At 42.4% G+C, this 15,270-nt stretch overlaps 1 protein-coding gene across 2 annotated transcripts in view; it reads right to left on the bottom strand.

The window, feature by feature from the left end:
* The window catches only part of plxnb3 (plexin B3), a 105,285-nt gene that overhangs the window by 4,342 nt on the left and 85,673 nt on the right, over positions 1-15,270 (bottom strand). For both annotated transcript variants that reach the window (XM_087834380.1, XM_087834381.1), the window contains 25 exons: positions 14,631-14,800; positions 14,152-14,303; positions 9,969-10,071; positions 9,750-9,886; positions 9,491-9,667; positions 9,247-9,412; positions 9,030-9,161; positions 8,171-8,275; positions 7,920-8,081; positions 7,609-7,760; positions 7,278-7,378; positions 6,848-7,065; positions 6,571-6,749; positions 6,143-6,209; positions 5,727-5,873; positions 5,567-5,647; positions 3,287-3,365; positions 3,008-3,111; positions 2,814-2,901; positions 2,469-2,635; positions 1,872-2,032; positions 1,628-1,775; positions 1,468-1,532; positions 1,243-1,318; positions 1,075-1,149 (listed from right to left, as the gene is read on the bottom strand). In XM_087834380.1, the coding sequence (XP_087690506.1) occupies positions 1,075-1,149; positions 1,243-1,318; positions 1,468-1,532; positions 1,628-1,775; positions 1,872-2,032; positions 2,469-2,635; positions 2,814-2,901; positions 3,008-3,111; positions 3,287-3,365; positions 5,567-5,647; positions 5,727-5,873; positions 6,143-6,209; positions 6,571-6,749; positions 6,848-7,065; positions 7,278-7,378; positions 7,609-7,760; positions 7,920-8,081; positions 8,171-8,275; positions 9,030-9,161; positions 9,247-9,412; positions 9,491-9,667; positions 9,750-9,886; positions 9,969-10,071; positions 14,152-14,303; positions 14,631-14,800 (3,212 nt within the window). The remainder of the gene's footprint in view (positions 1-1,074; positions 1,150-1,242; positions 1,319-1,467; positions 1,533-1,627; positions 1,776-1,871; positions 2,033-2,468; positions 2,636-2,813; positions 2,902-3,007; positions 3,112-3,286; positions 3,366-5,566; positions 5,648-5,726; positions 5,874-6,142; positions 6,210-6,570; positions 6,750-6,847; positions 7,066-7,277; positions 7,379-7,608; positions 7,761-7,919; positions 8,082-8,170; positions 8,276-9,029; positions 9,162-9,246; positions 9,413-9,490; positions 9,668-9,749; positions 9,887-9,968; positions 10,072-14,151; positions 14,304-14,630; positions 14,801-15,270) is intronic.

Genomic DNA, 15,270 nt, shown 5'->3' on the forward strand with positions numbered 1-15,270 from the left:
CTTGTGGAGGACTCACATATTGTAGTATAAGATAAGTTTTCCTTCAGAACTACTTTTATATTTTATTTTTCCTATAAATAAAAACAAATAAAATGGCTATTTTTCACAGATTATCATGAAAAACAGATAATGATCTGGCAGCGTGGCTTACTTTGATATACTGACTTCAACATTTAGATTTATTTAGAAACAGATGTTGAGTTAAAATCAGATTTACTGTTCTGTTTCTTTTCTTGTAAATAAAATAATTTATTTTTTATTTTATTTTATTTTATTTTTAAAAAGTTATCAGGTAAACCTGACAATGAACCTGTAATCTGCTTACAATTGCTTAAAAAAAGTCAGGGCTGAAAATAGATTTAGTGAGAGGTGAAAATGCCTGTCAGACATAAGATTTGACACCCATATTTCTGTATTACACTTTCTTCTAGCTGTTTCTAAGTTCATAGTATGATGGCGCAATGTTAATGTAATGTTATAGTTTAAAGTGTACATACTGTATTAATTTATAGCAATTTGCACTACTCTCTTGCACAATGCCAGTCTTACTTCTTTACTGTTTTTTTATCACTTTTATATAAATACCATGTAGCACTCTCTCACAGTATAAGGCCCTCATTAATAGGTGGCACCTTTATTTTAACTATGTTGCTTATTTATTGTAGACTCCATTATTTTTATTTTTATCCTGCTGCTGTAACACAATATTGATGCCACAAGGGAAATTAAAGTATTAAAGTATCCATCCATTGATTTGTCCATCTACATTGATCCCAATAGCATCCAATCCATTACCAGCCAATAGCCTGTGTGTGTGTGTACATGTTTAGACATCTATGTGAGGACAGAAAATTTGCATGCTACTAAAATTGTGGAGACCAACAGTCACTTACGGGGACAAAATACCCATTCCTACGAGTTTGAAGGCATGTTTGAGACTCAAAATGTGGTTTTAGTGTCAGGTTGAGGGTTAGGGTTAGGCATTAATTTTTGATGGTTAGGGTTAGGGGCTAGGGAAAGCATTATGCCAATGAGATCTCCTCACTAAGATATAAAAACGAGTGTGTGTATTACCTGATCATAATATTTGTTGATGTACTTGTAGAGCTCATGAAGAGCCACGAGATTGTTCATTTCTGATGCAAAACTCTGGAGGCAGACAAGCAAAGACAGTTTTAACATCAGTTTTTCTTACAGTTGAATTTCAGTATTTCAGGCTCTGTTCAGTCTGTGTTTACTGACCCCAGAAAGTTCAGTCAGAGTGGAATTCATCTCTTGATAACAGCCTGACGCAGCACTGTGGATGTCACTGTAATACCTGAGCGCATACACAGAAAGTTATCAGTACTGCGGCTCTCGGGCTCCAAGAATCATCAGCTAAATTAGATCTTATCTTCCCCACAGCATAAAAACAGTCTCTCTGTAGTGCATTATGAGTTAAACAATGGGGACAAGAAGCTGTCTCACCTTTCCACCAGCTGTTTGTATCTCGGGATCTCTCTGGCGTACAGCAGCTTGTTTACAGGCGAGTCCTGATTGGATAAAAAGTAACCATGAAGCCTAGAAAACAAAATCAAAAAACCAAAACCAATACATAGCCAGGCTGAACAAGAGACAGAATTTTTACCCGTCCCACTTTGTGCTCAGAGGTGGTGCAAGAGTCTATGAAGGTCTGAGCGATGACAGACAGAACGGCGTCGATGCTGTCGGTCACCTGAACGTCCAGAACGAACTGAGGGTTCTTCAGGATGTTGACCCAGAACCTGAGAGGGAGACTGGAGGGAGAAAGACATGGGTCAGAGAGATGGGAAAGGGGTGAGGGAGTTGTGGGAGTTGAAAATCTCGATCAGATAACCAGATGTGTGGCCCACCTGTTGGTCTTCCAGATGTGGACAGTTTCTGGGTCGTCAATTCCATGTTTCTCAGCCATGTCGTCCAAAAAGTCGAAGAAAAACCTCACGGCGATCGGAGGAGGACGCTTTGTACTGAGTATCGCCACAAACACGTCATCCACAAACTTTTGCAATGTCCCCTAGGGAGAGACAGAAAAGTAAAGCTGAAGGACAAATAGCCAGGCGGTCAGTTCTCTGGGGTGTATTTGTTTGTACTTATCACATGCCAAGGACAGCTACCTCATAGAATGGAGACCAAATAAATGAGTCTGCACAAAAATAACCTTAAATTTAACAGGTATACCTGTAAAGGTTTTAGTGTTTATCCCACACACTCCTCAGACCAAGAGTTTGTCTGTGGAGGTGTGTGGTGGAGAGTTAACTCTTTGCCGCCCCCTAGTGGTAGAAGATGGTATGGCAACAACACGCACACACTAATATCAGGACACACACACACATCTATTTTGCACATATCTCCACCATGTGAAATTCATTTGCTGTTTAACCTCCAGAATCAATGGTGCCCACAATGTCTGACGTCCCCACAATGCCTAAAGGTAAGAATATGTGTGTTACCTTCATGGACAGCAGCCTGGTCAGGTAAATCTCTGGGATGGCCTTGGCTCTCTCCCTCTCCCTCATACTGCTCTTTCTGTGTTTTGGGATTTCAGGATCTTCACTGCTCTTCACCAGGTGCCATAGACGGAGACCCTCCTCCTCCTCACCCTCCAGCATTGGCGTTTCTGCAGCCACCATAAAGAGACGGTCAGCCACCATGTTTTGGTGTAATACTTTTACACCAAAGTTTTATTTTTCATCTTTTTTGTGCTACATTAATTTTAATCTCTGGGAGTATTCGATTTTAGGGTTTTACATTATATTTTTAAATATTGAGATATTCTGTTAAGATGTGTTTCTTACTCTCTCCAGTTTGGAAGACCTGGTTGACTCCCACTCCACCTGAACTTTGAGAACGAGGGATGAGAGCGACCGTGGCGCCGTCGGGAACCTGAAGAACCAAAGAGCAGAGAACGATGTGAACAAGGAGATGGACAACTGGAAGGAGGAGCAGAGAAGGTGGTGGTGGTGGAACACGATTGGCCAGTTGTTTTCACCTTATAGTGCTGCAGTGTGTTGAGTCGTTTCCAACGACCTTGAACCACTGCTGTGACATCATCATCCGACAAGGTCAGATGACCTGCTTGGCCTGAACGCCACTCTATTGACAAAGAAGCAGGTACATATGAGCTGCCAGTCTGGATCTACGGATATGATGACACTATGCATTCGCAGATCCACTAACCGAATATTTAAAACACCCACTAATGCTTCGGCCAATTTAATCTCCTACTTTCAGAAATCTCAAACAACAGATAGGTGAGACAGGTGTTTACCGAGGTCAAGACTGTCAGCTGATGGTCTCTGAGAGAATGGAGCTCCTCTGTAGACCTGATCCAGAATCTTATCTTTCACCTGAACACAAGCAGACAGCAAAGTGACAAAGGTATTTAGAAATCCCAGTGGCATTAAGAATATAGACGACTACTTCTATGAATCTGAAATTAAATGCTGCAGTGAAATTTTGTAGTGTAGTGCAACAGAAAGAACATGCCACCAGAGGGCACTTTTTATCGATGGATCGATGTAGCTGAGCTCAGTGAGCTGTGAAAAATAGCGAGACCGGGAGGGGCTTACATTGCAGAAGGTCAGAAAGGTGAGACAAAAGATGGCAATGCTAGACACTGCAAATGCCACTGGACCCTTCGGCAACCAGAAACATGAAGGTGGGCATTTTCCCAAAGAGAAATTGCCTAAATGAAAACTAGTCAAAGGTGGCTAACTTTAGCAGTTACTAACTGCAGGGGCTTTTCATTGCAAATGAACACACACAGTATTATTAGTATTATTAATATAACCAATTGACTATGTGGACGTTAGCATATGCTACTTCCGGTGCGGAAACTCCTGTGGGGAGCTTTGTTTCCGGTGTCCTATTCGCGCCCTGTTTACGGTCCAAAACAAGTTAAGCAAATGAATGAATCAAGCAGCGATTTACATTTCTATAGATGTCTCAGGCATTTACCCAATATATCTGTAAATGATGTTCATCGACTTGTCGATATTTTTCCCCCGCGCCTCAGAGCAAAAGAGAAAAGGGATTCAAATGTTATATTTCTCAGTTGTCCCTTGTTTATTGCGGGTGTTATGTTCTAAAAATAACCAGCGATAGGTGAAATCAAGTAGCCAATTGTATTTTTGGACGGTGCAAAATGTTTCGTGGACATCGTGGACATACAGCACTGCTCTTCAGAGTCACACTGCCAGCGATCGATGCAGCGATTCTGTACTGTACAGGAGAGACGTCACGGAGGAGATCGTCTGCAGCGATCAGGACACAATGTGATGTAAAAAAATAAGCATGCAAACTTGCACTAAAAAAATCTGCGAAACAGCGAGGTGAAAGGTGAACCGCGTTATAGCGAGGGACCGCTGTAATTTTGAAGGTAAGTCACAACATACCCTTCGTAAATACTAATGTATAGAAACCGTTACCAGCAATCATTCATTTTTTGTGTGCCTTTGTTCACGGTTTGTTAACATGCTGTGTACGTGTGTACTTGACGAGCTGATCTCGACATAACGGGGAAACATCTGGTTTGACTATTCTTTACCTGTAGTTTGAATGCTGAACATTTGCCTGTTTAAATCATAAGACCAGTCACTATACAGAGATGTGCTTCTGAATGTGGACGATGTGTCTTCTGCTGCAGTTCTGCTTGTGTTTAGTGATGTAAACAACCGATCGATCTAAACTCTTTAAACGTCAAAATTGAACATTAGATTTTTTATGACACACAGTGGTGAGTGTTCCCACCTTCTGCTCTTTGTAACTTAACGCGATCTTTCCGTTTTCGAGTTTTGGACATGATTTTGGAGTATATTTTCGCAGTAGCGATTGACCGCAAAGTAAAGCTACCGGAAATGTACAACCCCACATCCGGTCTCAAACCAGGAAGTTAGCATTTTCTCGTGCACAGGGTCAATACAGTTTAGATAAAATAACACTTATTTTAAATCATCATTTAACACCTGTTCCGCCTTCCAGCTTGCACGTTTACAACATCAGGACTTCGGTTTTGACAGAGTACAGCTTCCCTCAGTTGCAGCTATATGGGCTGTAGCCACTTGTATTGATAGCTGCTTGCATGACCTAACAGTTGTACCTTGATGAAACATTAGTAATTATTAAATCATCTATTATTTCTTATGCAGCAGCATATGGTTGCAGCAGATGGCCGCCCCTCCGTGAGCCTGGTTCTGGCATAGGGTTCTTCCTGTTAAAAGGGAGTTTTTCCTTCCCACTGTCACCCAAAGCGCTTGCTCATAGGGGGTCATATGACTGTTGGGTTTTTCTCTGTATATATTATTGTAGGGTCTACCTTACAACATAAAGCGCCTTAAGGCAACTGTTGTTGTGATTTGGTGCTGTATGAATAAAACTGAATTGAATAGAAATTATGCCAAGCAAGGTTTATTCAGCTAATCAAATATATATTTGTAGCCACAATAACTTCTATCACCATCACATATCACTTACTATCATATGCAGTATAACCAAAAGGTGTGAAGGCATTAAAAATAGACACCGCGCTACCATACAAACAAGCATGTACCTGTGTGATCGTGTCGGTGTCGAGCACTTTAACAGGACATGGCTGAACTTCGACTCCGTTTTTCACCAGCACCGTCAGAGTCTGAGAGAAAGAGATGACTTGTCATAAATGAATCAGTGATTCAGCTGCAGATCAGTGTGATGTCTGTTACTCTGGTTACCACTGAGCAATATTCAATGTCCTCCCGCAGCAAGTGACTGTCATTGAGCGTTCGTTTGGCTTTTCCCGTCACAGCATCCACCGGCCCTTTGTCCACCTGATACTTTATGGCTCTGTAGAGCATGTAGAGAGGCTCTCCCGCCACCTCCTGATAGACAAAAAGAGCAGTGACCGGGTGGCCAACATTATGCATGGTTGTTTTATACCCAACACTGAGACAATCTCGCGTTTTTTGATTGGTTCTAATTCACAACACTCAAAAAGAAATGTATCAATCTCTGGATACACTCTGCTGAAATGTGAATTAACAATTATGGCAAAAGAAAAATGGACTACACCTCAATGATTCTACTGGGATGTGGTCAGGGACCTGGTGAGATGGGACAGGCAGTGGGACAGAGCCCGAGAGACAGTTACCTTCAGGAAGGAATAGAGGCAGATGGACATCCAGTTGGTCAACATCTTCTCAACGACCGTCTCTGTTCTGAAAGACAAACAGGCAAGCCAAGACATCAGCAGGACAGACAGCTCCTCCCAGCTGAAGGTATAAATCTGAGCCATAAATTTCTGATTTCATACATATGTTCTGTTTTTTTATGTCGCAGTGAACGCTGAAATTAACATTATGGCTATCTTTCCACTTATTTAGGGATTTGGTCATATTCGCCCAAAATAACTACCTAGAGCCGTTCCTAAGGTGGGGGCCAGTGGCAAGGCCTGCTTCTACAAAGACTTTGACTGGTTGTAATAAAAATGTTGGGCTCTTTTTAGGGAACTACATCTAGAATCTAAACCTGAAAAGACTTCCTGTTGAGTTCTAATGTGACTGAAGTTGCTTTGCGTACCGGCGCAGCATGAGTTTGGGGTTCTTGGCAACATACTGCTGCACCAGGTCCTGCAGCAGGCTCTTCATGACTTCAGTGAAGTATTCCAGTTTGTCGTGCAGAGCCATGGTGAGCAGGCTGGCCACGTAGCCACGATCTCGCTGGGAGAAACCCTGCTGGGCCTCCAAAGTGTGGATGAACTGAGACACACACACAGAGGCATATAGAAAAAATGTCACCTGTGAGTCTTAGATGTCATATGACCATTCTCCTGCCTCCTCCCACTATCTCCACTCACCCTGGTGAGGAAGAGTCTGTTATTGAGCAGGTTGTTGAGCTGCTGCAGGCCCTGCTCCACAGTCTGCCTCCTCGACTCAGGCAGATCTAGCTGACGACTCAGTGGCGCCGTCTGCTGGCCAGGGAAGAAAACTCTCTCTGCGTATATCCTGTAGTCCAAGAGGGGGACTCCTGGTCCTCCCACATCACTGCTCAGATCCATCATCTCTGTCATCAGGTCTGAAGGACAAGAGGTATACGAGGAGCAAATGGCAGCTTGAGATTTCAAAAACTTAAAGAGTTTAAATTTAAATGTATCCAATCAAACACAGAGGGCTCAGTAAATCTTTAGTTTTAACATTTTTGGGTAGATCTGCCATCAGAAATCCAGATGAATAAGAAGTCCAACACAATACGAAGGTTTGCAGTTTATTTAAAATGTGTTTTCATACCAGTGAACTCTTTGCGGCACTGATCTCCCACGTTGATCTCCAGAGTTTCTAACTGCAGTAAAACCTTTTTATAATCTCGGAGAGCCTGTTTACTTTTCCTCCTGCACAAAGCAAAACACAACATGACGAGATGAAGAATATTCTCATAAAAACATTGACTCGACTTTTAAAATGTCACTGCAGACAAAAAGTGATTGTCCTTTTTGTTTTTTAAGCACAAAAATACAAATAAAGCCGTTTGAGAGGAAACAAAATCCAAAACAAGATGTCACAACAGCAGAGACAAGTTGCCTAAAAACACACCTGGTTTCAGACACAGGTGGATACTTACCTGTACATGAGGATGATGACCAACACTGACAGGATGATGACAGCTGCTCCTGCCCCCAAACCGATCTGAGCAGCCAATGGGACAGCAGGCAGCAGAGAGTTGCTGTCGTACTGAACCAATCCCAGGTCCACTTGCAGGTTTCCCATGAAAACCTAACAGAAGACATGCAGACAGAGAGTGAAAAGGCTGAGTGTGAGAATGAGTAAACCACTGGTCCTTGCATACCAACCGAGCTGGAAAATCCCTAAAACGCATCTCTGCCTTGGATATGAATCCCTGCAAAAGCCAACAGCTCAAAAACCAAAGAGCACCTTGAGGCTAGGAAGCTCATTGCTGTCATCCACACTGAGTGGTTGGACCTCTGGAGGGTCACAGTACAAGTGAGTGCTGTCCAAAGTTTTCACGTCACACTCCTGATCTCCAAGCCAAGCCTTCACTTCCTCTTTGGACATGGCTCTGGTCAGGTCCTGGCCCTGACGGACGAAAAGAGACAGAAACGGAGGTTAAATCTGAATTTACAAAGTCTGCATGGCTCAGGATTCACGTACGACAGTTGCTGTACCTCCACAGCGATCACTCCTCCAGGTTTGAAACGGAACGGCACGTCTAGATTTTCTCGGTTGATTGGAAATAAAACTGGGTTTGGATAGTAAGTGAAGCTTTTACCCTGGAAGACAGACAGGCAAAGAGACAAAAAGGTTTTCCATCAAGCACTAGAAGTGGAAAATTGTTCAGTAAGGCTTCATTCACACTGGATTTCTGTCCGTCAGGCAGTGCGGCAGGTTTCAAAGCACGTATGCCTCATTTTTCAGCCTCGGGAATAACTCCAGTTAAAATCTGCTGTTTTTTTAATCTCCTTTTATTTAAAACCCTTTCAGTCCCTTCCTTTTCTTTTAAGTAAATTGCTATTCAAATCCTTTTAGAGCCTCATCCTTTATTTTCAATCATCTGCATCCTTTTTTTATGCTTTTATATTTTACTATGTGAAAATTAACGAAGTGGAAATTTTTGTGTGGCTCTGCTAGACATTAGGGAAGCAACGTGTTGCGTGACAACATATGCCCCATTTGTTCATATTAATGCGTCACACTGTGTTTAAAGTGAAGTAAAAAATTAGGCTTTGATAAAGAAATGCATGTGTGCCGCTTCACTCCTAATTCCAATAAATCCATACAGCAGCCCAGTATCACCCCTTAAAAAGTATTTGAACTGACAAAATTCAGATTTGGAGATTTAATCTGCTCCTATGAAAGCAGCAGAACTGACTCTGAGCAGCTCGTGTTCGCAGTGCATCGTGGATGTACGATCAAACGTCACAGGACCAGACGCTGAAGAAAACTGGACGAATGAATGAAGTCATCAAGGATGAATTCCCACTATAATCCACCCTGGTGTTTGACCGTTTTAATCATGGGAGGTACCTTGATGCTCTCATAGTGGACTCTGACGTTATCAAGCTGAAACCAGACGCCCTTAACTTTGACCTCTGGGTTCACTCTGGGGGTCGGGCAAGTCATCTGAGAGGACGACAGGATGGAGCAGCGCTCTGATACCTGAGAGGCAGACGGGGAGGTAAAACAGGCGTGAGACAGGCTAAAAATTTTAAAAGCTCGTCTCCGATTGGTCCGTTTGTCTTACCGTTGTCATGGTGCTGTTAAAGACGAGCTGCTGCTTGGAGGTGAGAAGAGCCAGTCGTTTCTTCCGTTTCACCCTTTGTACCTCTAGAGGCTCCACCCACACAGATATGATTGGCTGCTGCACCACATCCAGGTTCCTGCCCTCCACTCGTATGACACGCCCACCCCTAAAATAGTCAACAGCTAATTAGCAGGTGTGCGCGTGTGTGAGGATCGAGCGCAGGTGTAGGGCGACTGGCGCTTACGCGTAGAAGCTCTCGGCAGGTATGGCGCTGATGATGACGGGGTCTTCGAGGTAATGGAAGGTAACGTTTGGAATAGTCCGCTCGGCTTTACCAAACAGAACCCGAACTGGGACGAGACCCGTCCGATTGCTGGAACCAGTCTGACACACCAGCTGCGTGTCATTCACCTCTTCAACTCTGAGAACAGGCGAGGAGACGGACAGTCAGGGACGTAGTAGAATTAGTGCTGCAGTACCAGAAGCCGTAGAGTTGTACTTACATGTAGCAGGGCTGGGTGCCCAGGAAGGCGCTCAGGTCAGACGTCTGCCCGGTGAGCAGCTGTCGTCCTTTGATGGTCAACCTGGTTCCTCCGGAGACGGGACCTTTATTAGGAATGAGATCCTGCAGCAGGGGATCCTGAACCACAACACGTTAGACATCAGATATAACTTTATACTGGTGACCAGATACCACGTAACACTGGGCTACTCAGTCTTACCTGATAGGTGAACATCTTTGTTGACCTCCCACGAGTTGTTCCCACAGTAACCAAGATGGGCCCTTCTTTCTGCTTCCCACTAGGCTGCAGCTCACACACAACCCTGATGCACACACACAAACACGCACAGAAAAAGCAAACATGAGCTTGTGTGTCCATGCAGAGGAGGACAGCTACACTGGCGTACCGACTGTGGAAGATTCCTATTGGTGGAACAACACTGGGAAAAAACAACTTTTTCTTGTTTATTCCTTTGAGCTCTGAGTCACCACATCCCAACTGTTCTGACGTGTGTCACTTATGTGTGTGTTTATCTATTTATCCAGTGACTGTTTTGGAAAATCAATTTTCAAGGTCAAAATCACATATTCTCATAACATAGCCCTGCTATAAGACACACGCTGCAGTCTTACTACACCTACACGACAGGTGTCACAACTAGGGATGGGTACCGGTATCATGGCACCGGTTCTGACATAAACGGTAGTAACCAGACCGAAAAGCAGCGCACATTTCGGTGCTTTTTTTTCCTGAGCTGTGATACACTTTAGATTCTAGCCAATCATTTTATGTTTCCGAGGATAGTAGGCGGGTCCAGGTACGTACGTTCTTTTAGAGCAGAGCTACAGATTAAAAATGCCCAAAGTGAAGCGGTCAAAGTCTGGCTGTACTTCACAGCAAAAAATGCAAACTCAGCAGCTGCAACAAGTGCTTTAAGCTGATACTGTGATACTGTCAAAGGAGGTAACACCTCAAATCCGATGAAACACCTGGCGACGCATATCGTTTTTTTTAAAAGCCGAGAAATGCGCCGTATTTGATAGGTTGCTGCGAGACCTCACACCGAGCACATCTACTGCGGGTGTGATGCCTGTTATCGGACACGGAGTTAGCAACATGAACCCAAAGAGGAGAGTCCTGGCCCCTAGCCCTGCCAGTGTAGCAGAAATGATGATGATGATGATGCAGCAGCAGCCGAGTAGCTTAATGTTGTTCGTGTGTAATTTACGTTGAGTAGGCTAACCATGTTATTACATTAATGCATGTAAGGTGAACTAGCAAACACCATCATAGCTACATGCAGCTGTCTTCTTGTTTGATGGCAGATACTCCCTTCACCCTGGCCAAAAAGGCTAAAATGACCAAAGAAAAAGTGGAAACAGCTAAACATGAGAGGTTTTTGGACCAATTTTGTGTTCTCCATTCTTTAAGCACTGGTTTGAGCACCGTTTAAGCACCGGCACCGTTTCAGAAGTACCGGTTTGGTACTGGTATCAGATAAAACCTAAACGATACCCATCCCTAGCCACAACTCAGAACCTGATTGGTTCCACACTGGAATAGAAATGGAAAAAGTCAACTCAGGAACCAAAGTAACCATCCTCAGAACTTTCCAGATTTTTAAACTGCTGTAGCAGTCTCACCCTCACTCTTTTTACTCTTTAAAACATTTTCTTTCTGATTAAGATAATAGTTAGGGCTGAATCAGGTGACCCAGAAGTACCTGTGCGACAACCATATAATAAACATGGCTGGTTAAACCCTGTGAATCTCATTTATCAAATGCACTGGAGCATCCTTCATGGAAGTAAAGGAGATGATGATAACCCACAATTCAACGAGTGCACCATAAGACTATTAATGAAAGCAAAGATAAAAATATCTGACACGATGATGGAGGCCAGCGTGTAAATTACAGCTACGGCTTCCATCTTTTATAATAATGCATATGCTTTGAACTTATAATAGCCTTTTATTAAAATCTGCGTGTTATCTGTAATGTCGATTTAGAAATATAATAAGCTTAATTAAAATGATCAAAGTGAAGCGAGGGTTACAGTGTTACACTGGCTATGTTCTCATTTGGGATATTTCGGGATTAGCATCATTAATTCTATTTCAGAGATGCTAAAAGCCTTAATATGGTTAGAAGATGTTAGATTTAACACTATTTCTTAATACCAGCATTTTATTTCACCAGCATGGATGTTACATTATATTGTTCATATTTATAAAGCCTCCATAAAACATGAAGATAAGAACACAAGTTTTTGTAGTCCCCCTACTAAAATTGTAGTTTTATCACGGAAGACCAGCGTCAACAAAATTCACAAGCTTTTACATCTTTTCTTGACCTTGTGACATTTTCCATCAAGGTCAAATAAGATGTGACCCAGTTCTTTTTTTGCCCTTGTTCTTTAGCCTCGTTCCAACCTCGAGGAAGCTTTAACGTGTTTGCCTTTACTTACATCAAGCTGAAGTTGAGATAACAACATAAAACTAAACTGATAAAGTTTTAAACTTTGGAGCAGGTCCCAAAGTTCCTAAAGATACGAAATCCCCGAGGCTGAGTTGGTGAAAGTATTCTAAAATTAAACAAAGGCGTGCGGAAGATTTCAATCTGATAGCTTATTCAAAAAAAGCACGGAGGCTAAATCAAAACGGAGATTTTGCTCCCGAGGGAGTGAGTTCAAACAGAATCAGTTCTGAAGAGAAAAAGGTTTCGCTCCATAAAAGCTCGTGTTTGAATTTTCTCCCTGTGTGAGCATCAGATAGATTTGTCTCCTGTTAAAGGCTCTCCCTGATCTAAATCGAGGCTCTGAGGATGGGAGGCGTTGTGCGCTGTACAGGTTGTAGAGCTCCTTAGGGCAATAAAGAAAAGTGACTCAACGGGCTGCTGGTGTCACACAGACAGGAATAAGAATATTTGACTATGTTAGAGCTGCTGAAAGGAAATGAGAGAGGACACGTTAGAGTGGCGTCCTTGGAGGATTTCACCTGATTCTAGACTTTTTCTGTTTCGAGGTGTTCACTGAAGACTCTTTCAGCGCTTTAATATGAGACATATGTGTACAATCGAGCACTGAAGCATGGCTGGAAGTGTTTCTGATTTTATTATGATGTCGCAAAGGTGACCTGTAACTGTTTGGATTTAACAGGTCATTTCACGTGTCAGAACTTTTTTCAAGTAACGGGTAAAGTAAGGGATTACTATTGCAAAAACGGTAATTAGATTACTGTTATTTTCCCGTAGGAACGCTGCATTACTGCGTTACTAAAACCGTGATTTTTTGCGAGAACGTCTCATGACAATGATGTAAGCGACAACAGCTGTGTGTAGATCAACAATGGATCATATATCGAGTGCAGAGAGAGTATGAGCGTGCAGCGTTTAAAGCGTGGAAGTACTGACCTTACTTTGAGTTTGATTCCATAAAAAGTGACAAAAACATTAGTGTCCGTTGTGGGAAGAAAACTTCTTTTTACAGCGAAAAAAACCCCTAAACTTCCAAACAAGCACCGAGTAGCTACGGCGTAATGGGAAACTCACAGAGAAACTCGCGGATTCTTCCACTGACCGCTGCGGCACACCTGCACCAGGGTAAACCTCCGCCTACACCACTCCTGCTTTACAGGTGAAAATAGAGCAACAGGACCGCTAGTCTTTGACTTTATTTATTTTCTGCTGTGTTTTACTTGCATCTATTTGAAAGACTGAGTGTAAACACAAAAAATATTTTATTTTATGTGCTGGAATGTGCAGAAAATAGGTTTAAATGTTAAACTAATTTCTTCAAGTCAGAGAATGTTGCATATAATTTAATTTTTGCTTGATGCATAAAGTTAAAAGATTAAAACTAATCAAACAAGTTTTAAAAAGAGACTTTTCCATTTGATTACATTTTGTATGATGATTATGCAGAAAAAGTAGAATTGGGCTGAAAGATCTATCACTTTATCACCTATTCAGGTTGTAAATCGTGTTTTTAAAAAGTAACTAAGTAATTAATTACTTTTGAAAAAGTAATCAGTAAAGTAACGGGATTACTTTTTTGGGGAAGTAATCAGTAATTAGTTACTGATTACTTGTTTCAAGTAACTTGACCAACACTGCTAACCAGTGGGTGATGTCACGGCTGCTACGTCAGTCTTGGCTACAAGTGGGTGTCTGTGGTTTTACACCTTTCAGAAGAATATTGTTGGATTGAAAACTTCTGGACTATCATCACGAAGACATCGAGAATCCCAGTTATTGATATGTTATTGTGCTGAACTGGTGACTGGCAGGTTTGTTACAGAGCAGACGGAAAGGGAGGTCTCATCACATCTCTCTGTGATTCAGTTATGTGCTGAACGTTTGCATAAAGGAATCCCGTAAACACTAATGTAATCATCATGTTACCTGGTGGAGATCTTGTAACCTTTAGACTGAGGCAGGCATTGAATACCCGCCACAGTGACTCCGCCCACCACATCCTCATACTTCATGCCCAGGTTCGATCCTGTGATCGTCACCAGAATGCCGCCCTCTAGAGGACCGGAGGCAGGCTCCACCTGCAGACAGACAGGTAGAAACAGTTTGACACACAGACTGATCTTCCGATCATTATAAAAGGACGAGAGACGGAAATCTGCGGGAGAATTGTAGGAACACAAAGATGGCAGCTGTCCTGCCCCCAAATAGCCAATAACCACCTTTGAAGCTGCTTTTATTGGATGTGACTGATGATTCTGTACATGCAGTTTTTAGGTCCCAGTGACCACTGAAATTAAAGTTATACCAGGTTCACTCAGACAGGGCATCAAAATTACTGCCTGGATTTGATCCAGTATGGTGCACAGTTGCGGGACTTCCTCTACATGAACTTTGACGAGACCCACCTTTATGATCTGAGGAGGCGGGCAGGTGTCTGCAGGTTTACTGGAGCAGGTTCGGCTGTACACACAGCTCGGGGCTGGGCTTCCAGGACACCATACACAGCCGTACTCTTTAGGCACCGCCCTGCACTGTGAGCAATCTGATTGGCCAGCTGAGCAGTCATACAGCTGGACTGTATATTAATAAGAAAAGGAGACAAATATCATGAATGCATTTCTCTTTCTGTCTTTGTGAAAACATTAACCCCCATCCTCACCCAGACTTTGGTCAAACACAGTGGGCCTCATTCACTGTGTGAATGCATGAGTAAGTGTTTTTCACACAGACTCAGACTGTATGCACGGGTATACAATGACACACAGCTGTCCTAGAAAATGTTAATGCAGATATTTAAACTGAATAATACTAGTAGTGACATTAATACCAGAAACAATATCAAAAATAGAGTTAAATTTATAGTTGCTCGTTTCTAATTCTAATAAGCAATTGATCTTTTATACTATATAAAAAAAGACTTAATAAAGATAATATCTGAGTTTCAAATGTTTAAATTAGAATTATTAAACTGCTTTAACATTTAAAACCATTCATTTTCTAATGCTTTGGTATTAGAGCTGTGTGAAATAACCATGAAATTGATGT

Source organism: Neolamprologus brichardi, chromosome 20 (assembly GCF_056152115.1).
Source record: "Neolamprologus brichardi isolate AB-2024 chromosome 20, ASM5615211v1, whole genome shotgun sequence".
Taxonomy (NCBI): Eukaryota; Metazoa; Chordata; class Actinopteri; order Cichliformes; family Cichlidae; genus Neolamprologus; species Neolamprologus brichardi.